At 44.0% G+C, this 26,922-nt stretch overlaps 1 protein-coding gene across 1 annotated transcript; it reads right to left on the reverse strand.

Annotated features, from left to right (window-relative positions):
* Positions 1–5,790: 5,790 nt before the first annotated feature.
* Positions 5,791–17,197, reverse strand: C1S (complement C1s). The gene is made up of 12 exons (XM_052639998.1): positions 16,908–17,197; positions 15,884–16,037; positions 15,437–15,644; positions 15,096–15,273; positions 13,174–13,299; positions 12,556–12,755; positions 12,210–12,363; positions 11,413–11,528; positions 10,948–11,026; positions 10,126–10,254; positions 9,234–9,308; positions 5,791–7,020 (listed from the first exon to the last, which is right to left on the reverse strand). Exons 2-12 carry the CDS (start codon positions 15,922–15,924, stop codon positions 6,221–6,223), a joined length of 2,106 nt encoding a protein of 701 aa, XP_052495958.1. The 5' UTR covers positions 15,925–16,037; positions 16,908–17,197; the 3' UTR covers positions 5,791–6,220.
* Between the last annotated feature and the right edge of the window lie 9,725 nt (positions 17,198–26,922).

The following is a 26,922-nucleotide window of genomic DNA, read 5'->3' on the forward strand; positions in this document are numbered from 1 at the left end:
GGTTAAAATTAGGATTAGCGCCTTGCTGGGCTGTTGTTGGTATTCTATGTCATTTGTATTCCTTTGTAGTACAAGAGGCTTTTCAAACAGAAGCTGCACCACCAAGAAAGAAGACCACTAGGCAACAAAAGCAAAAACAAACAAGTGGGACTACATCAAACTAAAAAGCTTCTGCTCAGGAAGGAAACCATCTTCAAAATGAAAAGGCAACCAACATGATGGGAGAAAATAATCTGAAACTGCTTCTCTGATGATCGGTCAATATCCAACATACACAAGGAACTCATATGACTCAATAGCCAAAAAAAAAAGGAAATAACCCAATTCAAAAATGAGCAAAGGACCTGAACAGACCTTCCCCAAGGAAGCTGTATGACAGTGGCCAATGGGTACGTGAAAAAATGCTCAGCATCACTAATAATTAAGGAGATACAAATCGAAGCCACAGTGAGGGAACTCCCTGGTGGTCCAGTGGTTAGCACTCTGTGCTTTCACTGCCAAGGGCATAGGTTCAATCCCTGGTCAGAGAACTAAGATCCCACAAGCCTTGTGGCACATCCAACAGAAAAATGCATACACACACAAAATGAAATATCACTTCATATCTGTTAGGATAGCTATTATCAAAAACACAAGAGATATCAAATACTGACAAGGATATGGAGAAAAGGGAATCCTTGTACATTGTTTTTGAGAATGTAAATTGATACAGCTGCTATTAAAACAGTATGAAGGTTTCTCAAGAAATCAAAAATAGATCTACTGTGGGATCCATCAATTCCACTTCTCTGTGTTTTTCCAAAAGAAATGAGATGATTATCCCGAAAAGACATCTGTATCTCCATATTCATTGCAGCATTATCCACAATAGCCAAGACTTGGAAATAACCTAAGTGTCAATCAACAGATGGATGGATCAAGAAAAAATAGTGTGTGAGTGTGTGTGTGTGTATACACAATATATATAATATTATTCAGCCTAAAAAAAAAGAGGAGAGGGGGAAATCCTGTCATTTGCAACAATATGGGTGAAACTGGAGGAGGTTACCTTAAGTGAAATAAGCCAGAGAAAGGCAATACTGCATGATACCACGTATGTGTCAAATCTTTTTGAAAAAGTTAAACTCATGGGAAGAGAAAGTAAAAAAGTTGTCACCCTGGGTTGAGGCATAGGGGAAATAAAGAGTGATCAATACAAGGGTATAAATTATAGTTATAAGGTAAATAAGGTCTGAGGATATAATGTGTAACATGGTGACTATAATTGATAACAATATATTGTATCACTGAAATTTGCCAAGAGAGTAGAACTTCAATGTTCCCACAAAAAAAAAAAAAATTAAGGAGAAATACATGAGTTGAGGGCTTCCCTGGTGGCTCAGACAGTAAAGAACACGCCAGTGCAGGAGATGCAAGAGATGCAGGTTTGATCCCTGGGTCGGGAAGATCCCCTGGAGAAGGGAATGGCAACCCACTCCAGTATTCTCGCCTGGAAAATCCCATGGACAGAGGGGCCTGGTGGGCTATAGTCCATGAGGTCACAAAGAAATGAACACAACTGAGCGAGTAATACACACACACACGTGAGGTGAGAGGTGTGTGAATTAACTGGATAGAAGATATCCTTTCACAATACATATGCAGGTCAAATCATCACATTGTACGCTTTAATTATCTTACAATTTATTTGTGAGCTACACCTGAAAATAGCTGAAAAGAAGTTTTCTCATATTTTTAAATCTAAAAAAAAAAAGGATGCATATTCAAAAAGTTAAAAAGTCACATTTTCACAGAATTTTTTCTGATAGAAATCAAAGTAAAAGCAATTTATAGAATCCAAAAATCCCACCAGATCCTTCTGGTCCAATTTCAATCAGGGTCTTTCCCAGAGAGTCCTCTTGGCCTCTAGTTGACATCTTTTTTCCCAGGCGTGAGACGCGGACCCACCAGTCCTTTTTCTTTTCTTCTGACCAAAGAAATGTGATGGTTCACCTGCTTTTTGAAAAGTTGTCTTTCCTTGAGTTTCAGATGAAGCACACACATTCTCAAGTGACTTGCAAGGCTGTATGACTGATTTAAACCACAGTGAACAATTTTCCAGCCCTTCTAGGCCTTGGCAAGGAGCCCTTCCCAGCTCTAAAGTCTCTCTGATGATGACTCACTTAGAACCCTTCCCTGCCACTCACCAGGGAAATTATCTAATAATACAGCTAATGATGAGAAAAACAACCCATCTTGTTGTCTGAGGCAGCAGCAACAAGCAAATCTTCACCAATATCTCGGCCAATCAGTGACAACAGAACCCAGATAGACTGAAGACTCTCACTGGTAGAGATAGACTTCTTTTCTCTGTTATTTGTCAGATTCCAGGTTAATTTTTTTTCTACTCCTCCAGTTATTAAAAAGAAGGAAAATGTCTACATCACAAGCATATTTCTTAATCTTAATATTTTTGCGATTCTTTTTTTTTTCCTAGAAGATTCTCCCTTCTCCTGTCCAAAGCACTGTAGTCCAGGGTTCACAGTCAACTCCATGGCACATGGAATGACAGGTGGTGGTCAGGAGGGAAAGGTAGTTGGCAGGTATACAGTTAAGGAGTAACATAAATGGCTTTATACTCCATGCTTACTTGGATAAGATCCTTCCAGAATCTTCCTATCATAACTCCCCTTTGGTTCTTCAGACCTTTCGATTAACGTTCTATTTACTTCACCATGTTTTAATACAGTCTAAGGTCATCTGTGGAATTTGGCCCTTTTGGTCTGTGGGAGATCGAAGTCCTTTCTTGACAGGCCACATATACACCCCTTTTGGCTTCTGATTAAAAAAAAAAAAAAAATGGATTCCTGAAAGCCACGTGTCACATCAAACAGACCAGAGTCCCCTTGAACTCTTAATCTCAGGCCATGGCTTCTGTAAGACACCTCATCTGGGGCAATGGCCACCCCAAGATAGCTCTCCTGTCCTCAGTTTAAAAAGTACTAATCTCTGGGTAGAAAAGCTTATGGTTACTGAAGGGGGGAAGGGGTGGGAGGAATAAATGAGGAGTTTGGGATTAGCAGATTCCAAACTTTTATATACAGGGTAGATATAAAAAACAAGGTCCCACTATATAGCACAAGGAACTATATTCAATATCCTATAATAAACTGTACTGGAAAACAGTATTGTGGAAAAGTTGGCTTAAAACTCAACATTCAGAAAATTAAGATAATGGCATCTGGTCCCATCACTTCATGACAAATAGGGAAACAATGGAAACAGTCAGACTTTATTTTGGGAGGGCTCTAAAATCATTGCAGATGATGACTGCAACCATGAAATTAAAAGACACTTGCTCCTTGGAAGAAAAGTTATGACCAACTTAGACAGCATATTAAAAAGCAGAGACACTACTTTGCCAATAAAAGTCCGTCTAATCAAAGCTTTGGTGTTTCCAGTGGTCATGTATGGATATGAGTTCAGTTCAGTTCGGTTCTGTCGCTCAGTGCTGTCTGACTCTTTGTGATCCCATGGACTGCAGCATGCCAGGCCTCCCTGTCCATCACCAACTACTGGAGTTTACTCAAATTCATGCCCATTGAGTTAGTGAGACCATCCAACCATCTCATCCTCTGTCATCCCCTTCTCCTCCCACCTTCAGTCTTTCCCAGATTCAGGGTCTTTTCAAATGAGTCAGCTCTTCACATCAGGTTGCCAAAGTATTGAAGTTTCAGCTTCAACATCAGTCCTTCCAATGAGTATTCAGGACTGATTTCCTTTAGGATGGACTGGTTGGATCTCCTTGCAGTCCAAGGGACTCTCGAGAGTCTTCTCCAACACCACAGTTCAAAAGCATCAATTCTTTGGTGCTCAGCTTTCTTCACAGTCCAACTCTCACATCCATACATGACCACTGGAAAAACCATAGCCTTGACTAGATGGACCTTTGTTGGCAAAGTAATGTCTCTGCTGTTTAATATGCTATTTAGTTTGGTCATAGTTTTTCTTCCAAGGAGCAAGCATCGTTTAATTTCATGGCTGCAATCACCATCTGCAGTGATTTTCGAGCCCCAAAAAATAAAGTCTGACACTGTTTCCACTGTTTCCCCATCTGCCATAGTGATGAGACTGGATGCCATGATCTTGGTTTTCTAAATGTTGAGCTTTAAGCCAGCTTTTTCACTCTCCTCTTTCACCTTCATCAAAAGACTGTTTAGTTCTTCTTCACTTTCTACCATAACAATGGTGTTATCTGCATATCTGAGGTTATTGATATTTCTCCCGGCAATCTTGATTCCAGTTTGTGCCTCATCCAGCCCAGTGTTTCTCATGATGTGTTCTGCATATAAGTTAAATAAGCAGGGTGACAATATACAGCCTTGACATACTCTTTTTCCTATTTGGAACCAGTCTGTTGTTACACGTCCAGTTCTAACTGTTGGATGTGAGAGTTGGACTATAAAGAAAGCTGAGTGCTGAAGAATTGATGCTTTTGAACTGTGATGTTGGAGAAGACTCTCGAGAGTCCCTTGGACTGCAAGGAGATCCAACCAGTCCATCCTAAAGGGAATCAATCCTGAATATTCATCGGAAAGACTGATGCTGAAGCTGAAACTCCAATACTTTGGCCACCTGAACTGACTCATTTGAAAAGACTCTGATGCTGGGAAAGATTGAAGGCGGGAGGAGAAGGGGACGACAGAGAATAAGATTGTTGGATGGCATCACCAACTCAATGGACATGAGTTTGAGCAAGCTCCAGGAGTTGGTGATGGACAGGGAAGCCTGGCGTGCTGCAGTCCATGGGATCACAAAGAGTCGGACACAACTGAGCGATTGAAATGAACTGAACTGAACTGAACTGATATATGTGTGTGTGCTCAGTCACTTCAGTCGTGTCTGACTCTTAGTGATCCCATGGACTGTAGCCTGCCAGGCTCTGTCCTTGGGATTCTGCAAGCAAGAATACTGGAGTGGGTTGCCCTGCCCTCCTCCAGGGGATCTTCTGCAGCTCCTGCATTGCAGGCAGATTCCTTATTGCTGAGCCATCAGGGAAATATATATATATATACTTTTATATATATATATACATATACACATACATATATATATTTAGAACATTATAAATCAACTGTACTTCAATTAAAAGAAAATACTAGTCTCTATTGTCCAGTCCTTCTTCACCACTGATCATTTTGTGGAAAATGAGGAGTTCTTTGTTTGCTTGCTTGCTTGTTTTTCTGTTTCCTTGGAAAAGAGTAGAAGGGAGACTTTGGGTCCCTCCTCACCAGAATAAACTGTAACATCTCAGTGCAGCACTCAATCCAGAGAAGACACTGCTGCCTAACTGACAAATTAACCAAAACCACCAGGCAAGCAGATGAGAGCATGCAGAATTTATTTTGTTTTTCTTTTTCATTAGGTCATAATTTTGTATTAAACAAATGCTCACAAAAGGAAAACTCACTTTCAGGAGACACACTGAAGCAATTTTTACCTTGAAGTTTTAGACTCTAAGATCTTAAACAGCCAATTCTAACTGCTGTATGTGGACTTCTGACTGAGGTTCAGGTATGTTTGATGAGTTTCTAAAGCAGAACATGGTACCTCACATTGACGTTATGCTAATCCACAATGCTCAGTTACTCTCCATTGGCAGAGAGGAAAGAAGCTGATCCCCTGTTTTCATGATATTTAAATATGAGCTATGAGGGCCCTGAGTTTCCAGGACACAACAGCCCATTAAACTCCCTTTCTATGGTGCTGAGGTCTTGATGTGGAATGAGACAAGTCAGCCAGCACTGGGTTATAAAAATGCTTTATTACAAGTAGATAGCAGAAATGAAATAGTCAACTTCGAACAGGTAAAGGGGAAACAAATAAAAGCAAGAGACTGCCCCACAGCAAATTTCAGAGTCAGAACTGGAACACGAGTAGGTCATCCAGAAAGAGGACCCCCCGTGAATAGAGAAAGAAATGGGTCCCCTTGCACACTGAAGTCCACAGGATGGGCTCAGGGGAGAGGACCCCACGTAGGTAGTCCAACTATACTGAAAGACCAGCACAACCACAGGAGCAGAACCCTACCTCCAACCAGGTATCCCAGCAACCAAGTCCTAGCAATAGCTCAGTCTCACTCCCCTGTCCTCTCAGTCATGGTGAAATAATGGGACTATTGTGAGGAACAGGAAGTCCAGAGGGGTCACGGCCCTTAGAGAGGCTGGTGGGACCTGTACGGTTAGTCTACACTGGGGGCACTATATTCCTGCATTGTCTTCCTTATCCAGTCAACGTAGTTCTTGACTCGCGTGTACATCCCATAGGTCCCACACTGGGGGCCCCAGGACACCAAACCAGCAACATAGAATTTGGGGCTGTTTTCCTTAGGGTCCTGTACAGCAAAGGCCCCACCACTGTCTCCCTCACAGCTATCAACACCTTTGTCATTACCAGCACAGATCATGTTCTCAGTGAAAACAAAAGAACTGATATCTATTTCAGGATTGACCCCCTTCACCTTCTGGCATTTGGATAAGGGAGCAACGGGTAGCTTTGCCCCTCTGAGCTTAATAACGTGACTTTTGGCATTTGTTCGACCCCAGCCTGAGATCAGCCCCAGGACGTTTTCCGGGGGGTCATATTCTGAGGAGGTGCCTGGTAGGCAGATAGGGGAGACCTTGGGTCCCATTTTCACTGGGTCTGTCAGCCGCACCAGCGCAATGTCATTGTCAAAATTCTTTCGTGTTATCGAAGAATCCAGGACCTCCCATCCTGGATGGATAAACACTCTCTCGGCAGTGAGCATCTGAGCATTTGACAATTGTGAGGTGACCACTGAGGAGGACCCAACATACATCACTGGGATATCGTTTCCCTCCACGACATGGGCAGCAGTCAGCACCCAGTATTCATCAATGAGAGCCCCACCAGCCCGTGGGTTCGAGAAGAAGACTTGCCAGGGGAAATTTTCAATCTTCGCAATGGAGCCTCCAAATATTCTTTGTGTTGATATAAAAGGCTCGCTGGGGGTGCCACAGACTAGAAAGGAAAAAGAACAAGGTGGGTAGTCGCTGGCCCCCAGCAATCCTCCAGCCACTCAAACACCTGCTGAGCTTCGTTATTCTCAGCACAACACAGCCAACGTTATACAGGAAATCCCCTACACCAACCTTCAAGTCGTAAACTTTCAAAGATGTGAACATGTGCTTGCACATCCAATCACATAAGTAAGTTCAGGTGTCTGGGGTACATTGTCCTGTGCACAGGACAATGTGTCCTGTCCTCTACAAGTAGCTGTGCATTTGTGAATTTACTGTACAGTGGTGTAAAGTACAATAGTATAGCATCTCTACTTCAAGCCCAGGATGTCTGGAAGCCAGTGTAAAAACAGCAGTGATATGGCTGGTACTGTTAAGAAGCTCCAGCTGTTGAACGATACTACTGTACTTTTCAACACTTTTCAAAGTGTTTTCTTGGGATTTCTCAGGTGGCCCAGGTGCTAAGGCGCTGTGCACTCAAACCAAGAAGCCTGGGTTCCATCCCTGGATTCCATCTGGAGAACTAGATCCCACATGATGCAACTAAGACACAGCAAAGCCAAAGAAGTAAATAAAGATTTTTTGAAGAAAATGTTTTCTTTATTTTTTGTATTGTTTTGTATTTTATATGTATTATTTGTGTGAAAGTATTAGAAACCCTTTGTGTGAAAAGTATTATAAACCATTATTATACTATAAGGTGTTATAGTACAATACAGTTGTGTTAGTTGGGTACCTAAGCTTATGTTGTTGGACTTATGAACATGCTCTTAGAACAGAACTCATTCATATGTAGGGGACTTACTGTATTTGGTCAACCAACTCAGTGCCTGACTTATCTGAACTCACCTAAGGATCAAATATCCCAAATTGCCAGTGCCAAGAGCAGGGGGAGGAGACTGGTTAAACAGAGCCCATGTATAAAGTACTGAACATAAATGAGCCTCACACTATGGACAGCTTAACTCACAGTCCTACAGGAGGCACATGTCACCCCAGTCTCAATACATCTGGCCAGGGACCCAACCAGGAGCCCGTGCTGGGAGTCTCTATTCTCACACATGTAGTGGGAAGGCAAGCCTTCTGTCTGCCTCTGATGCCCAGGTTCAACACTTATCACCTTCTTCACTCAAGTCCTAACTGAAGCCAAGTCCCTCCTAGTAACTGGATGTAGGACAAAGAGAGGGTTCTCTTTTCCCATCTTTCATCTCATCCTCCAATGACCCAGGTAAGGTTGCTTTGCCATTACCCAATGCAACTAAAACTGAATTGTATTTCAGATCAAGTTGGCTTACCTAAATCCCACACTAGTCAGCCCGAATAGACTCTGAGTTGAGCATAACAGACAGATGTAGGTTTAAAGCCTATCCCATCCCTTCCTGAACTGTGAACTCGTAATGAATTCACTCAACTATAAAGCAGGACCAATAACACCTTGTCCAGAGGGTTATTGCAAAGACTTGATTGAATGAGATAATAAATTCAATTAGTTAGCTGAGTCCCTAGCTCTCAATTACAATGTTGTTACTACGAGTATCATTATTATATTCCTGGCTTTGTCTGGGAGTCTTCTTCCACTCAACTCTAATCACTATAATGACGGTCTGAGTGTTAGTTGCTCAGTCATGTCCAACTCTTTCTGACCCCATGGACTAGCTCACCAGGCTCCTCAGTCCATGGAATTCTTCAAGAAAGAATAGTGAAGTAGGTTGCATTTTCCTACTCAAGAGGATCTTCCCAACCCAGGGATCGAACCCAAATTGCAGGTAGATTCTTTACCATCTAAGCCACCAGGAGAAGCCGTCTAATCTCTGTGTAACCCCTTATTTCTTTCTTTCTGCTGTGTCTTTTTGCCAGATAGGCTTTTAATATAATAACTAGGATATTCAACTAATCTTGTTTCTAAGTGTTGGTTGCTCACTCTCAATTTTCAGACCCTGTTTTTAGCAATCCTAGATCCTCTTCCCACACCAACATTACCAAATCTAACCACCCCACACTCTGACACCAACTGTCACTGGTTGACTTTTCTCTGTAGGGTCAGTCACCCCCTGGCAGATCCATGCCCAGATTTGTCTCCACCTCACTGAGCTAGGCTCTGGCAGGCCCAGACCATCAAGTCCCTTCCCAAGAGGATTACAACTCCTTTTAGAAGGTGAGCCCTATGTGCACACCTGAGGACACACTCTCTCTCCAAGTCCAAGCCCTGATTACCTGCAATGCATTTCGGCAGCTCTGTGCCCAGCACCTTGTTCACCCAGCTCCCATTGCCACTGCAGTGATACACCTCTGAAACAGCACAGAAAGAGGGAACACACTCACCATCACATCTTCTCACTTATCTTCTGCCTTCCATTCAGAGCCTCAGTGCCTCTGGGATTTTAGGAGGCAATGGGATCAAACCTACCACAAAATAATCTTGAGAACATCCTCCAAACAATCCCTTTGGCCCCAAACAATCCACTTGCCCAGGGATTAGAAGGAACATTCTCCAAAGCAGAAGGAAGAAGATTAAGGTGGAGGCTGGGAAAGTGCTTCAAGTAGGAAATTAAATTAAAAGCAATGAACTGGGACATATCATGAGCCATCCAGCCCTTCATCCAGCACCACCACGGTCTTTCCATCAAGAAAGTCAGTTGTGGGACTTCCCTGGTGGTCCAGCGGTTAAGACTCTGTGCTCCCAATGCAGGGGGCACTGGTTTGAACCCTGATTGGGAACTAAGATTCTGCATGCCACATGGTGTGGAAAAAAAAAAAAAGTCATCATAGAACAGAGACTTGAAGCTGGAAGCATTACTCCTGTGGGCTCTACATTACGTAGTTGATCAAAAGCTGGATGATCACATGAAAATGGATATTTTCGGGGGAGTTCCTGAAGCTGAGCTAGGTGACCTCTATGATACTCTACAGGTGATCCTGTACAACCCATGCCCCCAACCCCATCCTGTGTGAAAATTGTATCTTTAGACTAAACAAAGAGGATGAACAAAGCCCAGCCCATCTCCCTCATTCTCTCCAAACTCTCTCCAACCCAGAAAGATTGTAGTATTCACCCTCCAACACTCTCACTCTTTCTTTCTCTTTTCTTTAGTCAAAGGAACCTTACCGCTCCCTTCATATTCCATGCTGTAGTATGGCACCTCACAAGAGTAGCGAGTGATGGAACCAAATAGAGTACTTTCCGGATCCTCGACTCGACCATTCCGAATGGGTTCAGGAGCACCACAGTCCACGGCTATAGCAGGAAGGCCGGAGAGAGATGATCAGGATAGACACTTCCTCCCAGAGTCTCTGGGCCAGTCCATCTCCCCAGCTGTGTTCCTCACTCCTTCCCTGCTTCCCCCATCCATAAGCACATCTGGGGTGAATCCCCCACATCAGCCTCTCTGTGGCCATGCTCATCTCTCCAGCCCACTGAGTCCTGACACTCAGATGGCCCCTTGAAAGCGGCAAGAATGAACCTGGTTCCCAGTTGTTGGTGAGGCCTCTGTAGAAATGGACCCATAGAATGCTATTAACTCTAATAATCTCATAGACTCTCTCTTTGTAAGAAACCTGCTAGTTTGGCCGGCCTGGTGTCAGATCAGGACTAGGATTCTATGACTGACTTCCCTTCGAAACCCAATCCACTATCTCACAAGCCTAAGAAGAAAGCATGTATTTGTATCTCAGTGCCTTAACCTTTCCATTTCCTTTATTCTTAAGGGAAAGAAGGTTTATTCAGGAAGATACACAGTCCATAGACAGACTGTGGGCTATCTCAGAAGGTGAAAGGCACCAGGGTTGTGAGTTTTCATAAGACTGAGTAATTTCATAGACTAATGAGTAGAATTATTCCAACTATTTTGGGGAGTGAGTGGGGATTTCCAAGAATTGGGCCACTGCCCACTTTTTAACAAAAGTAGTCCCATTTTAAAGAGATGCATACGTTGACACCGCAACTTGGAATTACTCCACTTTCCATTGCTTTGACAAGTTGAGTAGAAAGATGGGGAACCAACACTTCCCTGGAAAATAATAAACCTCAATATTAGTTTATAAAAGAGATACAGGGAATCAAAAGCCAAAAATGGAATTGATCTCTGGCCTTGGATCAGTGAGAAGTCTTTACCACAAGAAGCCTGGGGACATCTTAGTAGAATGACCCAAAGTATCCAGGAGTTGGAGCTAAAAGAACTTTGTCCCAGCATACCAGTCCCCTTCCCCAGGAAAACTGAAGCCAAAAGGAGGGTGTGAAAATGTCCAAGGATCTTCATGGCTGAGAAGACAACTAGAGATCCTGAGGGGTTCTCTTGATGTTTTGCAGAACAAAAACATTCAGTAACTGATCAGATGATTCCAGTGTACTCATCCTGACCTAGGGATGAGAGAGGAGCCCCTGACAGTGCTTTACCTGTACAACTTCAAACCCATCCACACAGGTTATCTTCACCACATCTCTGAACACATATTTTGCTCTCTCAGGCTCCCAGAAGGAATTGGCAGTGACTTCTTTAGGACAAGGGATTGCTTGAAAAGGATAGGAAAAGAAATTTACCAAACCACTGGAGAATCATTATTACATATAATCATTCTCACATTTGTTGGGTTTTCCTGGTGGTTCAGCGGTAAAGAATCCACCTGCCAATGCAGGAGATGCATGTTTGATCCCTGGGTCGGGAAGATCCCCGGAGAAGGAAATTTCAACCCACTCCAGTATTCTTGCCTGGGAAATCCCATGGACAGAGAAGCCTGGACGACTGCAATCCATGGGGTCACAAAAGAGTCAGACACAGCTTACCAACTAAATAACAACGTATTTTCTACAGTTGTTGACTCATCCTCGGAGGTGGTTAAAATAATATGGCAGGGAATTCCCTGGCGATCCTGTGCTTAGGAATTAGCGTTCTCACTGTTGAGGGCACAGGTTTGATCCCTAGTCAAGGAACTAAAATCTCGCCAGTCTGACAGTGAAATAAAATGGAATAATGACATTACTAACTAACCACCCCCAGGCCATCTGCATTTGAAAATCCAGTTGAAGGATTTCTAAAAATTGAGGGTTTCTCACAACCACTGACAGGTTTACATGGTGCTGAGGAGCTGCTGTGTTCTCAGGATATCCATCCGTACAACAATCTACTGTTTTGATTTTACCTTGGGCAAGGACTCTGGTCCCACCAACCAAAGGACAGCTTCTAGGTTACTCACGATCTCCATGGTAACGAAATTTCCATCCCTTCCTTTGTTCTGATCCATCAGTTTGGAAGATGATATTCAGAGCACTGCTCTGGGTTTCAATTGTGAGTGGCCCAGGAAAGCCATTCCCACAGTAAGGACCAAAATGCTGATCTCCTGTCACAAACTGAAGAGAATCAAAATGGGGAAATCAGAAGAGAGAAAGAACTAAAAGGAAAAGGTAACATGGAAGGGATAAAAGCAAAATAAAATAAGAAGGAGAGAAAGAAAGAAAGAAGGGACAGAAAGCTAGATAATGTGTCTTCAGGGAGAACTCTCTCTGAGTGAGTTGGAAGAAAACTGATCACCCATCACGCACAAGTAAGCTGTCAGGACAGTGGCCCTCAGAGTCAGCTGGCTCCACATCAAAGTCTTCTCTCCTCATAGTCACCACCACTCGGAACCCCTCCTCCAGCTGGATCTGATAGTCACACCTTGAGCTCTCTGGGTATGGACTGGGGTAATTAGGACTTTCAACCTCCCCAGTCATTGTGGTGAATACACTCCCACTGCAATTGACTAAGGAAGAAAAAGAGAAAAGGAGAATCAAATACAGGGTCAGGCCAAGGAGTCCCAGCTCTTTTCTATGATCCTTCTCATGAACTGAAGCCCATGTGCCACAATTATACACCAGTGCATATCAGCAGAGATACCTAATATGTATTGGGTTTCCATCGCATCGCTTGTGTGGAGCTTTTCTTGTTTATGAAGAGGCCCAAGTTGACACCTATCTCTCTTCTCCAATGAATTAACTTGACCCTATAGGCTTATCTTCCTCCACTCTTGTGGCTCCCTTTCTGTTTATGAGTAACTAAAAACTGATGCCAAGTCAAGGCCGTGGCTAATCAAAATCGAAAAGGGTAGACAGACCCCTGACTGAAGGCTCCAGCCAACCCAAATCCCAGGGAACATTCGCCTCTCTTGATGCCAAGCTCACCTCCACAGTTCTTCCTGTCTTCATGGAGGAAGTATTCTGGAGGGCAGGAGCAGAAGTAACCACCAATGAAGTTATTGCAGAAGTGGCTGCAAGGAGCGTCTGCAAAGGCTGTGCACTCGTCTACATCTACAAAGAGCAGAGAAAGACGGTGATCAAAGACAAAGACCTAGAAGGAAGAATGAAGTTAAGCCCAAAACTGCAAGTGTAAGAAAAGTAGAAAGGGTCTGTTGCTTAGAGACATTCAGTGAATCACATTTCAGGATACTACTACTCTGTACTGTGTTGAGTCACTTCAGTCATGTCCAACTCTTTGTGACCCTATAGGCTGTAGCCTGCCAGGCTCCTCTGTCCACGGGATACTCCAGGCAAGAACACTGGAGTGGGTTGCCATGCACTCCTCCACTTATTCTATGTTGCTGCTATTGCTGCTAAGTCACTTCAGTCGTGTCCGACTCTGTGTGACCCCACAAACGGCAGCCCACCAGGCTCCCCCGTCCCTGGGATTCTCCAGGCAAGAACACTGGAGTGGGTTGCCATTTCCTTCTCCAATGCATGAAAGTGAAAAGTGAAAGTGAAGTCGCTCAGTCGTGTCCAACCCTCAGCGACCCTGTGAACTGCAGCCTACCAGGCTCCTCCGTCCATGGGATTTTCCAGGCAGTACTGGAGTGGGGTGCTGTTGCCTTCTCCGTATTCTATGTTACTCTCCTGAAATATGATTCTAAAGTTGTGCTCTACCATTGTGCATCTATAGTGGGAGCTGTCAACACCAAAGACCCTTGACCTTTTTCATAAACAGAGCATTTCCGCTCCAGGGATAGCACTCTGCAAGCTTAACATAATACATCTTCTGTGAGGAGGAACAACTAATACATGTATTACCTTACATGATGCTGGCACTTCTGTCAAATCTAAACAAGGCTTTGGCTTTATGAGTTGTTCTAACATCATGATACCCTGAAGATAGTTATGGACGCACATAGAATGTGAAAGTTTGTTTGCTCTATGTTAAATGGGTTTGAATACCACACATTCCTTGTGTGAGCCTTGGCAAGTTATTTAACTTCCTTAATCTTTACTTTTCCTACCTTTAAGTAGAGATAATAACACCTACTTTCAGAAGTGAGGTAGGACTTCGCTAGAGGTCCAGTGGTTAAGAATTTGCCTGACAATGCAGGGGACACAGGTTCGATCACTAGTCCGGGAAGATTCCACGTGCCTCAGGGCAACTAAGCTCTTGCACTATAACTGCTGAATCCACACGCCACCACTGCTGAAGCCCACATGGCCTAGAGCTCATGCTCTGCAACAAGAGAAGCCAAAGCTACAGCGAAGAGAAGCCCATGCACTCTGACTAGAGAGTAGCACCCGAGAGAGAAAGGAGAGACAGCCTGTGTGCAGCAGCGACAACCAAGTGCAACCATAAGTAAATAAATATAATTTGAGTGAGTGCTAAGTCGCTTCTGTCCAAATCTTTGCAACATTATGGACTGTAGCCCACCAGGCTCCCCTGTCCACAGCATTCTCCAGGCAAAAATACTGGAGGGGGCTGCCATTCCCTTCTCCAGGGGGGTCTTCTTGAACCAGGGATTGAACCCATGACTCTGCGTCTCCTGCATTGGCACGTGGGTTCTTTACCATTAGTGCCACTTGTGAAGCTCTTCAAATTATATAATTTAGGTAAAGATTTAATTAATATAAGTAAAGTTCTTAACACAATACCCAGCTCATAGTGGTTCTCAATAAATTACTGGGGTGTTTCTTAACATGTTTGACTTTCACAAAGGCAATTCATGGAGTGATCCAAGCCAAGTCAATACTTCATAAGAGTTACAAATGGAATCCTCACTCCCTGCATTGCTCAATGTTTGCCCTGCTTCCAGTCTCATGGCTGGATCAATGAGGCACAGAGAGGTGAGCCTTACCCTCGGCAACATAGTACGCAGCAAACCCAGTGAAACGTTCCTCGTTGGAGAAGTCCGACCGGAAGATCACCTGGAGTTTATTGTATGGGATGTGGAACTCTTTCACCACTGGGGAGTTGGAATTCTTGCTGGTCCTCCGTCCACAGAGTTTCCCTTCTTCATGGCCTCCTGACATTATCTAAGAGAAGAGTCAAAAGAACCCAGGAAAGGGTAATATTTTGGTATGGAGGGCAGAGAGATAGACCACTTCGCACCTTAGGACCATGTGACCCAGCTCACTGTGTGCTCACGCTCTCAGTCCACCACCCCAGCCCCGTCCTCCCGCGCCCATCACAGTGTACCTGTACTGAGTCATAGGAGCAGTTCTCGGACAACTCTATGTCCAGGTGGGTGAAGTAAAGGTGGATCCCGTACCCTTCAGGGACTTCTATGTCCCAAGACTTCTCGACCTCATTGGGGTACGCCTGAGGGTAGTTGGGGGATAGAACCTCCCCATACATAGTAGGCTCGGCATAAACCCAGGCCACAAGTGAAAACAGGACAATGCACCTAAAAAATAATAATAATAAAAGCAATTAGAGAGGTGGGTGACCCAGGTACGAGTGGACTAGGGCAGGGAGAAGGGAGGGGAGAGGCGAAGGGCACCAGCACATGAAACAGAATTTTGGGCTGGAATGAAGCAGAAAGGCCGAGGGCAAAGCCAAACGGGCTTAGGATCTGAGCTGCTCTCCTGAGAGGATGAAGGGAACGCATTCCATGTACATCTCTCTAGACCTGGGATCACTCACCACATCTCTGGCAATTTGTTCATCCCTGGTGAGCAGCTCATCTCTTGGTCCTGGCTCTCTGCACCTCTGACTTTGGAGCTAAAGGGGTGGCAGGCCTGGCAGTATTTGTCTAACAAACACAGGCACCTGTTTCAGTGGTAAGGTTCAGTGTCACCTTGGGAAGAATAACACAGAGGTTAAACAGAGCTGTGTCGTTAAGCAACAATGTATGACACCCATCCTCTCATGCTGGCTCTCATTCTAGACTGAAACTAAACCTTATCCTTCTCCCATGGCTTCTCAGGACCTTCTCCCAGTTTTCTTCCAAAATCATGAGACTTCTTCCAAGTGCTTTGCTTCCTCTGTTCTCCTTCTTCACCCCCAACCTCCACCCTGCCCCGCTCTATCAGCCTCTCTTCTCCCCTCACAGAACAGTATCCTCGTCTCCACTTGGGGTTTCAGGAGTTTGTCTGCATCATGGCCATCCACCAGGACAGGTCTCCCTCCTCTTTTGACAAGGAGCCCCCTTATCACTTCAAGCCAACTCTCTTGCCTGTGTATTATTGCATGTATTTCTCTTAATGCTCCCAAAGACCACTGATGGAGAAATGGATTTGTTTCCCTAGGGGAAGGCAGTGACCTTGGGAGAAGTGGTCTCAGAGTTGTGTTGGGGGGAGAAGAAAAGGGGCAGCTGAATGAACATAGAAGGAGACAAAAGCTATTTCTTCAATTTCCTACCTCAATTTTCCGGATCTTTTTTCCTTTTCCTTTTTACCTTTACTAAAAAAGATAAGACATCTCCTCATAGTTCCTAGGAAAGTGTTGCCAAATATGCTTCTAACCCTGAACACTGTTTAGGGGGCAGGGGGCGGTGACATGGGGGTGAATGGGGTCAACCTAAGAGAAATAGGTGGTCTATAGTCTCCCTCCTTTGGATTCTGCTCATCTCAGCCCTCCGTCTCTGCCCGAAACTTCCCTCTGTAAAGTTTTCTGCCTTCCTTTTTCCTTCCATCAAAGCTCTGCTCTTCAAGTTTAAGAATTTTACCTTCAGAAGCTGATGGGAACAAGTAGGTCAGTCCCGTCCCTCTTGCCAGTGGGCAGGCCGGGCAACCCTGCCCGCTCCCAGGAAGAGCGGCTCAGAGCTGGGCGCTCCCTCTGCAGGAACCTCCGCTGGCCTCCCTGGATCTGGTTCTCTGGTTCCTTCCCGGTGATCCTCACCCCAGGGTGCATGTCTGAAATTCCCTGATCCAAACAAAGAGGGGGCTGGGAGACCATGGCTTAGGGAAAGTGAAGCTCAGCTTCGGTCTTGGAGCTCCCTCTGCTTTTGAAACAAGAACTGCATCCTTTTTCCAGCCTGACACTCCTCTGTCCCGGGCTGCAGGCTCGAAAAGAGGGATTGGGGAATTTCACTGATTGCCTAACACTCTTTTTTAGCCAAAGGGAGTGTTGAGTTTTCGGGGAAGTCAGGTGATTTGTGGGAAAAGGAGGGGATTAATCCTGTAAGGAAAAGCAAAACACAGGAAGTCCAGCCCTCCAACTGCATATGAAACACAAATTAAAAGAGAGAGGAGTTATCAGAAATGCCACTTAAGGACTTGCCTGGTGGTTCAGTGGCTAAGACTCCCTGCTACCAATGCAGGAGGCCCAAGGTTCAATCCCTGGTAAGGGAACTATAACCCACATGCCACAACTAAGAGTTTGCATGCCACAGCTAAAAGACCCTGCATGGCCGAACTAAGACCAGGTGCAGCCAAATAAATAATAAATAAATAACTTTTAAAGAAAGAACAGTACACAGAGTGTATAAATATTTACAAAAAAGAAAGAAATGCAGGTCATCTCTGCCTCTAAGGCAAATGTAATGGTTGGATACTGACTTACACTTAAACCCAAGCTGATGTGTTATTGTTCAGCGGCTAAGTCGAGTCTGACTGCGACCCTGTGGACTGCAGCAGGCCAGGCTCCCCTGTCCTTCACCATCTCCCAGAGTTTGTTCAAACTCATGTCCATTGAGTCAATGAGGCCATCCAACCATCTCATCCTCTGTCGCCACGTGAGATGATACTTTTTCCTCTTCTTAAAATCCCTCCATGTGTCCACGTATCTAAATTATATCCAGCCATCAGGGATTTCCCTCGTGGTCCAGTGGTTAAGAATCCAGCTGCCAAAAGAGGGGACATGGGTTGGATTCCTGGTCCAGGACAATTCCACGGTGGGACAGGGCAACTAAGCCCACGCACCACAACTACTGAGCCCTCGCCCTAGAGCCCTCGAGCTGAAACTACTGAAGCCCACACACCTATAGCCTGTGCTCTGCATCGAGAGAAGCCACCGCAATGAGAAGCCCAAGAACCACAACTAGAGGAAGCCCCCCCATAGCAACCAAGACCCAGCAGAGCCAAAAATAAATAAGTCAAAATAAATTCCTATATCAAAGGACAGAAAGAAGAAGTATAAAACACGTTTTTTTAAAAAAATAAAATACAAAGGCAGTGCAGGGAATTCCCTGGCAGTCCAGTAGCTGGGACTCTGTGATTTCACTGCCGAGGGCCCAGGTTCTATCCCTGGTTGGGAAACTAAAATCCCACAAGCTTCAAAAGATGGCCAGAGGGGAAAAAAAAAAAAAGTAGGTAACATCTCTTGTTGTCCTTCCCCATGAGGGACTGGGATAATGCTCCATCAACAAACAATATTTCTGCAGCTAAACAGATGGATTGTCACAGTGACTGGAATAAAGTTATCATTATAGATTATGTTTAAAAATGACTTTGCATTAGTTCAGGTTAGGTTTTGGTGCCAAATTTGGAAGAAGAAAACAAATAAACACTCATATTCCAGAGCCCTTTGGAATTTAGAGCTTCAGATAAGGGACCAAGGGTGGAAGGCTTTCTCATCAGAGCCTTCCCTGACCGCCCCTCGCAAGCTCTCCTCCCATCCCTTGTCACTTTCTACCCCTGTCTTAGTGACTGCATTCCAATGAATCTACACTTTCTTCGAGTGAAGTGCCCCCTTATTTGACATCAGTTCAGTCGCTCAGTCATGTCTGACTCTTTGTGAACCCATGAACCGCAGCACGCCAGGCCTCCTTGTCCATCACCAACTCCCGGAGTTTACCCAAACTCATGTCCATTGAGTCAGTGATGCCATCTAACCGTTTCATCCTCTGTCGTCCCCTTCTCCTCCTGCCTTCAATCTTTCCCAACATCAGGGTCTTTTCAAATGAGTCAGCTCTTCACATCAGGTGGCCAAAATCCTGGAGTTTCAGCTTTAACATCAGTCCTTTCAATGAACACCCAGGACTGATTTCCCTTAGGGTGGACTGGTTGGATCTCCTTGCAGTCCAAGGGGCTCTCAAGAGTCTTCTCCAGCACCACAGTTCAAAAGCATCAATTCTTCAGCGCTCAGCCCTCTTTATGGGCTAACTCTCACATCCATACATGACCACTGGAAAAACCATAGCTTTGACTAGACAGGCCTTTGATGGCAAAATAATGTCTCTGCTTTTTAATACGCTGTCTAGATTGGTCATAACTTTCCTTCCAAGGAGTAAGCATCTTTTAATTTCATGGCTGCAATCACCATCTGCAGTGATTTTGGAGCCCCGAAAAATTAAGTCAGCCACTTTTTCCACTGTTTCCCCATCTATTTGTCATGAAGTGATGGGACTAGATGCCATGATCTTAGTTTTCTGAATGTTGAGCTTTAAGCCAACTTCTGCACTCTCCTCTTTCACTTTCATCAAGAGGCTTTTTAGTTCTTCTTCACTTTCTGCTATAAGGGTGGTGTCATCTGCATATCTGAGGTTATTGTTATTTCTCCCGGCAATCTTGATTCCAGCTTGCGCTTCATCCAGCCCAGCATTTCTCATGATGTCCTCTATATATAAGTTAAATAAGAAGGGTGACAGGAATTTTTAAGTTGCCAATTAAACTGTGCCATATCATTGATTCCAAGATGCATCGAATTCAGAAGTGTTCTAAACAATGCCAGATGTTGTGGGGCCTGGCCTTCTTCAGAGCAATTTATCACATTAACTTCTACTCCAGAGCTACTGATATGGCTATGAGTTGCATTTATTTGTTTGTTTTTTGTTTGTTTTGCTGTGGACCACTTTTTAAGTCTTTATTGAATTTGTTACAATATTGTTTCTGTTTTATGTTTTGGTTTTTGGCCACAAAGCATCTGGAATCTTAGCTCCTCAATTTGAGATTGAACTCACACTCCTGCCCTGAAAGGCAAAGTCTTAACTACTGGACCCCTAGGGAAGTCCCCGGAAGAGAGTTTTAAACATAAATGTCAGCACTTCATGGCATTGTTTGAGCTATTAAAAACAGTTTTACATTAAAATAATGGCACACATTAATCTGAAAAATAGTCACGATAATTATTCCATTCTAAACCATACAAGTGGAGTGATCATGAAGGTAGGTAGGCATTTCTGTTAAGCAACTGTGGTGACAAAAACATGACAGACTTACTAGCCTACCAACTCTGAAATTATTTAATTTTTAATAATTACACAATTCCTGGTATTTAAAAAAAATAATAATTTGTAATCAGCATCTGAAATGAGACTTTGTTGATACTTTTGTTGTGCTACTTCAAACTGGCATAAAGTGGTGCCATACCATATCTACTGTCTTGGTAAGGTGATGAAAGAGAAACAGGCATGTGATGTGTGTAATCACCAAGTTTAAAGTCCCAGTTTTTAGGTAAACCTATTTGCTTAAAAAAAAAAAAAAAACACTGAGGGGTGGGACTTGCCCAGTAGTTAAGACTCCATGCTTCCACTTCAGGTGGCATGAGTTCAATCTCTAGTCAGGGGAGTTCTGGAAAATAAAATTAAAATTCTGGGAGTAGAGGTGGGGGTAAGTGGGGATTATAGATGAAACAAACTTGGCCTTAGGTTATCATTATTGAAATGATGGGTAATGGGAATTTATTATGTTATTTTCTTTTAGTGTATGATTGAAATGTCCATGATAAAAAGTTAAAAATAAAGAAGGCTGATTTTGTTCACACAAAAAAAAAATTTCAGGGGAAAACCACATGCCTAGGAATTGATGCAGCATGATATTTGTGATCATGTCTTGCTTCCGGCTGACACGAGGCCTGGACTCAGACAACCCAAGTCTCTGCTCTGCCACTCACCAGCAGGGGGACCTTGGGCTCATCATCTAACTTCTTAGCTTCTTCAAGGATGAAATAGAATATCAGTTTTGTCTACTTTCCCTGGTGGCTCAGAGGATAAAGCATCTGCCTGCAATGCAGGAGACCCGGGTTCGATCCCTGGGTCGGGAAGATCCCCTGGAGAAGGAAATGGCAACCCACTCCAGTATTCTTGCCTGGAGAATCCCATGGACAGAGGAGCCTGGCAGGCTACAGTCCACAGGGTTGCAAAGAGTCGGACACACACGACTGAGCAACTTCACTTCTTCTGTCTATCTTGCATGGCTGTCTGTCCAAATGATTTAAGGAAACAGTGAGAAGAGAGGGCTTTGAAAACTGTGGTGCCAAATAAATGCACACTTTGAGAGGAAGGGAATTCTGAGTCTATGAGGTGTCTGCAGGCAGGTTCTAGGTGTGACTCACCTCTGCGTGCTCCATGTCTAGCTGCTTCATATATGCAGTCAATGTAAAGAGGAACTTTAGGTGTTCCTCTAGCTGCCCAGCATCTGAACATCTTTACCACATTTGGGGAGCTCCTCATTGTGAGTATTGGGAACAGAGCCCATCTCCCAGGAGAGTAGATGCACATGCAGGAAGCATGTCTCTTAGCAGTCTGTCAGCTCTGGAGCAAACTGTATACTCACAGTCCGTTCATCAGAGGCACTGTCTAGATTTTGAATCCAGGAGCAGTAATGCCAAGAAGCAGGCCCTACAGAACCTCTGGGGACAGTGGTAGCCACCCTAAGATGGAGGAGGAGCTGGGGCTTGCAGGCAGCACCCAGCAGCCTGCCCCAGTGGGTGAGCCTCGCAAGGGGAAGTGACCAGGACATGGCAGGGGCAGTGGCAGCCACACTGTGTCCACTGCTCCTGCTGTGACGTGTCCACACCCGGCTCCCCAGCTCTCCTGGCATTTCTAAAAGCATTCCAGGACCCCTTTAATAAATTCCTCTTCTGCTACAATCTACCAGAGCTGGTTTCTATTTCTTGCAATTAAGAACAATGCTCAGTGGATAAACAACAAGGTCCTACTGTACAGCTCAGGGAACTATATTCAATATCCTGTCATACACTGTAATGGAAAAGAATTGAAAAAGAATATATATTTACACATAACTGAATCACTGTGCTGTACAGCAAAAATTAACACAACATTGCATATCAACTATATTTCAATAGAATAATGTTGAAAAAAAAAAGAGCTAAGCTCAGTGAGTACCTGAGAAATGAATGACTACATGAGTGCACCAGTGAGTTCAGACCATTTAGTAGCTGCTTTTAGCTGTGTGACTTTTGAAAAGATTTTTAACCTCTCTGAGCTTCATCATGTGTAGAATGGGAATAACATCACCTACTTCAAAAACAGCTGGACTAATATCATCAGCTCAAAAACAGCTGTCATTGTCAGGGCCTGTTATGACCATGATTCAATGAGATCATGTATGCTAGGCATTCAGCACTCAGTAAGCCCTTAATAAGGCTTCCCCAAGGCCTCATAGGATAAAAAATCTACTTGCCAATGCAGGAGACACAGGAGACAAAGGTTCAATCCCTGGGTCAGGAAGATGCCCTGGCAAAGAAAATGGCAACCCACTACAGTACTCTTGCCTGAAAAACTCCATGGACAGAGGAGCCTGGAAGACTACAGCCCATGGGGTCACAAGAGTTGGACACGACTGAGTGACTAAGCATTCAAGCCCTTAATAAATAAACAGCAATAACTTCATCTCTAAACACGAGCAGAAGAAAAAAAACATGTCACCAAATTGCCCATGATTCCTTCTCCTCATCCTGTGGAATTCAACACTCGGCAAACAGTTGGTGACTCTGACGCACACCGTGTTCTGTCTTCTCTTTTTCAATTTTGCCACGCAAGTGAAACATTTTCGTTTTCTAACTCTCAAGGAGACAGCAAATCACACGTGCAATGTTACACGATCAGAAGAAATCATCTTGAAAAGGGTTCATTTGGGCATTCTGTACTTAGCATGTGGGGGTGGGGGGGCTCCTATGCATTACCCCTCTGGAGATCCAAGCTTCTGGCTCTCAAGGCTGGACTGGTAGATGAGTGCTATCTGGTAATTCAGCCTCCACGGTGCAAAGAGGGCAGATGTTTTCAACCCTGGGCCTCTGTGTCTTTTGCCTCTGTAGTCACTGAGATGGGAAAAGCCTTTCTTCTAGGTGTGACTCTCCCTTCAAATCCATGCTTATTTCAGCTGGAAAAAAACGCCCTCAGTGGATTCTTGAACTGAGGCCCTGACTCTTTCGAAGGCTGTGAGCCTAGTTAAGGAATAATACCTCTGTCAGATGCCCTGATACTAGTCTTTCTTCCACTTTTTAATTTCAATAACAAATTAGGGTGACTACTTCAGGGTACGTGCAATGCCAGCAAGCTCACCTACAATAAGTATATCACCTGGAAACCCACTCAGTAATTTTTTGAGAATTTTCTACTCTCAAACCTTTGAACAAACCACTTGGATTCAAGGTCAGACTTTCCAATTTCCTCCTTGGCCCTGAATGAAGGATGGAGTTGGCCAATTTAGCACTCTCGACCTTAGCCAGGCCCTCGCAGATTAAAGCTGAAGTCTCCCCTGTGCCCTGCGGCACTTGCAGAGGTTTGCTTCCCTGCAGGAAATATTTCTAGAAGGAAACATTGGGATTAAGAAGGATCCTAGTTCCACAACATACAGGGGATCTGAACCAGGGTCAAATAGAAGCCATGCTTGCCAAAATTCCAATTCATGTACTGTTCAGGAACACTAAAAGAGGATTGTTTATTGATGTACTTCTTTCATGTAGAAAAATCACTTTTAAAAAAGAAGTGTAGCTACATCCCAACACCAATAAGAAGGCCCAGTTCCCTCAAGGAACTTTCCAGTAACGGAAAGAAAATTGTGTGAAATCCTTACAATAATAATTCTAGCAGCTTTTATTTTTATCTTTTTAATTTTTATTTTATACTGTAGTTGATTAACAATGTTGTGTTAGTTACAGGTGAACAACAAAAGTGATTCGGCTATATGTGTGTCTATTCTTTTTTACGTTCTTTTCCCACATAGGTTGTTACATAATATTGAGCAGAATTCCATGCTCAATAGGTCCTTGTTGGTAATTTATTTTAAATATAGCAGAGTGTACATGTTCATCCCAAACTCCCTAACTATCCCTTCCCCTCACCCTTCCTCCCGGTAACCATAAGTCTGTGCGAGTCTGTTTTGTCAATAAGTTTATTTGTATCACTTCAATTCCACAGTTTCTCTTAGATATAGGTGATATCATATGGTATTAGTCTTTCTCCATCTGACCTATTTCACTTAGCATGGTACTCTCCAGGTTCATCCATGTTGCTGCAAGTGACAATGTTTTGTTCTTTTTCATAGCTGAGTATATTCCACAGTATATATGTACTTCATCTTCTTTATCCATTCTTCCACGGATGGAAATTTAGGTTGCTTCCACGTCCCTGCTATTGTAAACAATACTGCAGTAAACACTGGGATGTATGTACCTTTTTGAACCATGTTTTTCTCCAGATATATGCCCAGGAGTGCTTTATTTTTAGTTTTTTGTTTTTTGGGTTTTTTTTGCTTTGTGGGGATTTGGGGGAGGGGGGGATTGTTTTTCATTTGATTGTTTTTTGGCCATACTGTGTGGCTTGCAGGACCTTAGTAATAGTTTCCCTACCAGTAATTAAACCCAGGCCCCATCCTCGTACTCATGGGACACTCACTCTTGGAACCCACATGCCATGCTGTGAGGAAGCCCAGGCCGTATGGATGTGCTGGCTGAACCCACTGAGCTTACAGCTGTCAATCAACATTAATCTCAACACCAGGTTTGTGAGTGAGGAAGCGCTCACAAAATGAGTCCATCCCCATCTGACTGCAACTACAGGAAACCCATAAGTGAGAGCCGCCTAGCTGAACCCAGTGAATGTCCTGAACCATGAGAGACAATAAAGAAATAATAAGAGACTTCCCTGGTGGCCCAGTGGTAAGGACTCCACCTCATTTCAACTGAAGGGGCACAGTTTCCATCCCTTGTTGGGGAACAAGGTCCCATTCGCCAGAGAAAAGGAAAGAATAACAATAAGTATCGCCATTAAGTTTTGGGGTGACTTCATTATTTAGGGCCTCCCTGGTGGCTCAGATGGTAAAGAATCTATCTGCAATTCAGGAGACCCGGGTTTGATCCCTGGGTCGGGAAGCTCCCCTGGAGAAGGAAATGGCAATGCACTCCTGTATTCTTGCCTGGAAGTTTCCATGGACAGAGGAGCCTGGAGGGCTACAGTCCATGGGGTTACAAAGAGTCGGACACGACTGAGCGATTGAGTACACACACACATTATTTACCAATAAATAACTGGAACTGAACTGCAACTAAGACCCAATGCAGCTAAATAAATAAATATTAAAAACAGAAACAAGAAGTTTTTTAAAAGTCAGCAGAACAGCAAAGGCCTTCCATCTTCCACATATTACTTCCAGGGCCACTATAAGAAAAGAACATAGTGGATCAGAGAGTGGGAGATCTCTATGGGCCAGGGCTAGGTGTGGTACACATAAGTCCTATTCACATTCCATTGGCTAGAAGTCAACCACAAGTTCACATCTAACTGTGAGTGTGTGCCCAGAAAGAAGAGGATTTGGTTAGCAGCTTTTAGTGTCTGCCACAACCTCTAAATGTAACCTATATTTCTCCAAGCTGTGGATACAAATAAGACCCCTTAAATATTTCTTGGGCTTTTCTACTTGGGGGAGGGAAAAAACTTTCCTCTACCCTTTCAGGTTCTTCTGGCTGATCTCCGAATTAAATTGACATGATAGGGACTTCCCTGGTGGTCCAGTGGATAAGAATCTGCTTGCCAACACAGGGGACACGAGTTTGATCTCTGGTTCAGGAAGATTGCACACGTTATGGAGCAACTAAGCCACTGCACCATAATGAATGAAGCTGACACTTTAGGGCCTTCAAGCTACAACCACTGGCAACTCCTGAGCCTGAGTGCCAAGAGCCTGTGCTCTGCAAAAGAGAAACCACCACAAGGAGAAACCAGCATACCACAACTACAGGGTAGCCCTGGATGGCTGCAACTAGAAAAAGCCTGAACACAGCAATGAAGACCCAGCACAGCCAAAAAGGTTAATTAATTAATTAATTTTTTAAAAAACTTTGAAAAGAATGTGGGGTCCAAGTTAGGCAACTGAGGCTCATGTGCCATCTGAAAGTAAAGGGGGTGGGAAATTTGAACTTCAGCGGAGAAGAAGGCAATTCATGTGGATATGGAATAACAAATGCTTGCTAGACAGACATTTGCTAGGCTGTGCAGAGACAATGAGACACAGGGAAGACTGATCTCAGCCCCACCAGACACGTAGCCCCTCTTCCCTATAGACATCTCTGGTAAGAGTGCTCTTCCTGGACCAAGCTCTTCATTCAGATTCTATTTTTGGTATCTATTTATTTGGCTATGCAATGTCTTAGTTGCAGCACGTAGGATCTTCAATATTCATTATAGCATGGGAACACTTGGTTGTGGCATGTGAAATCTAGCTCCCTGACCAGGGATCAAACCAGGGCCCCCTGCATTAGAAGCACAGAGTCTTAGCCACTGGACCCCCAAGGAGTTCCCACCTTTATCTAAATTCCTAGGGACTTTGAGATTGACGTGTACACATAGCTATATTTTTAAATGCAAATTGAACAAGGATCTGCTGTATAGCACAGGGAACTCTGCCCAATGTCATGTGGCAGCCTGGACGGGAAGGAAGTTAGGGGGAGAATGGATACATGTATATGTATGACTGAGTCACCCTACTGTTCACCTGAAACCATCACATTGTTAACCAGCTATAATCCAATATAAAATTCAAAATCTTTTCAAATAAAAA

The sequence above is a fragment of the Budorcas taxicolor genome, chromosome 5, assembly GCF_023091745.1.
Source record: "Budorcas taxicolor isolate Tak-1 chromosome 5, Takin1.1, whole genome shotgun sequence".
Taxonomy (NCBI): Eukaryota; Metazoa; Chordata; class Mammalia; order Artiodactyla; family Bovidae; genus Budorcas; species Budorcas taxicolor.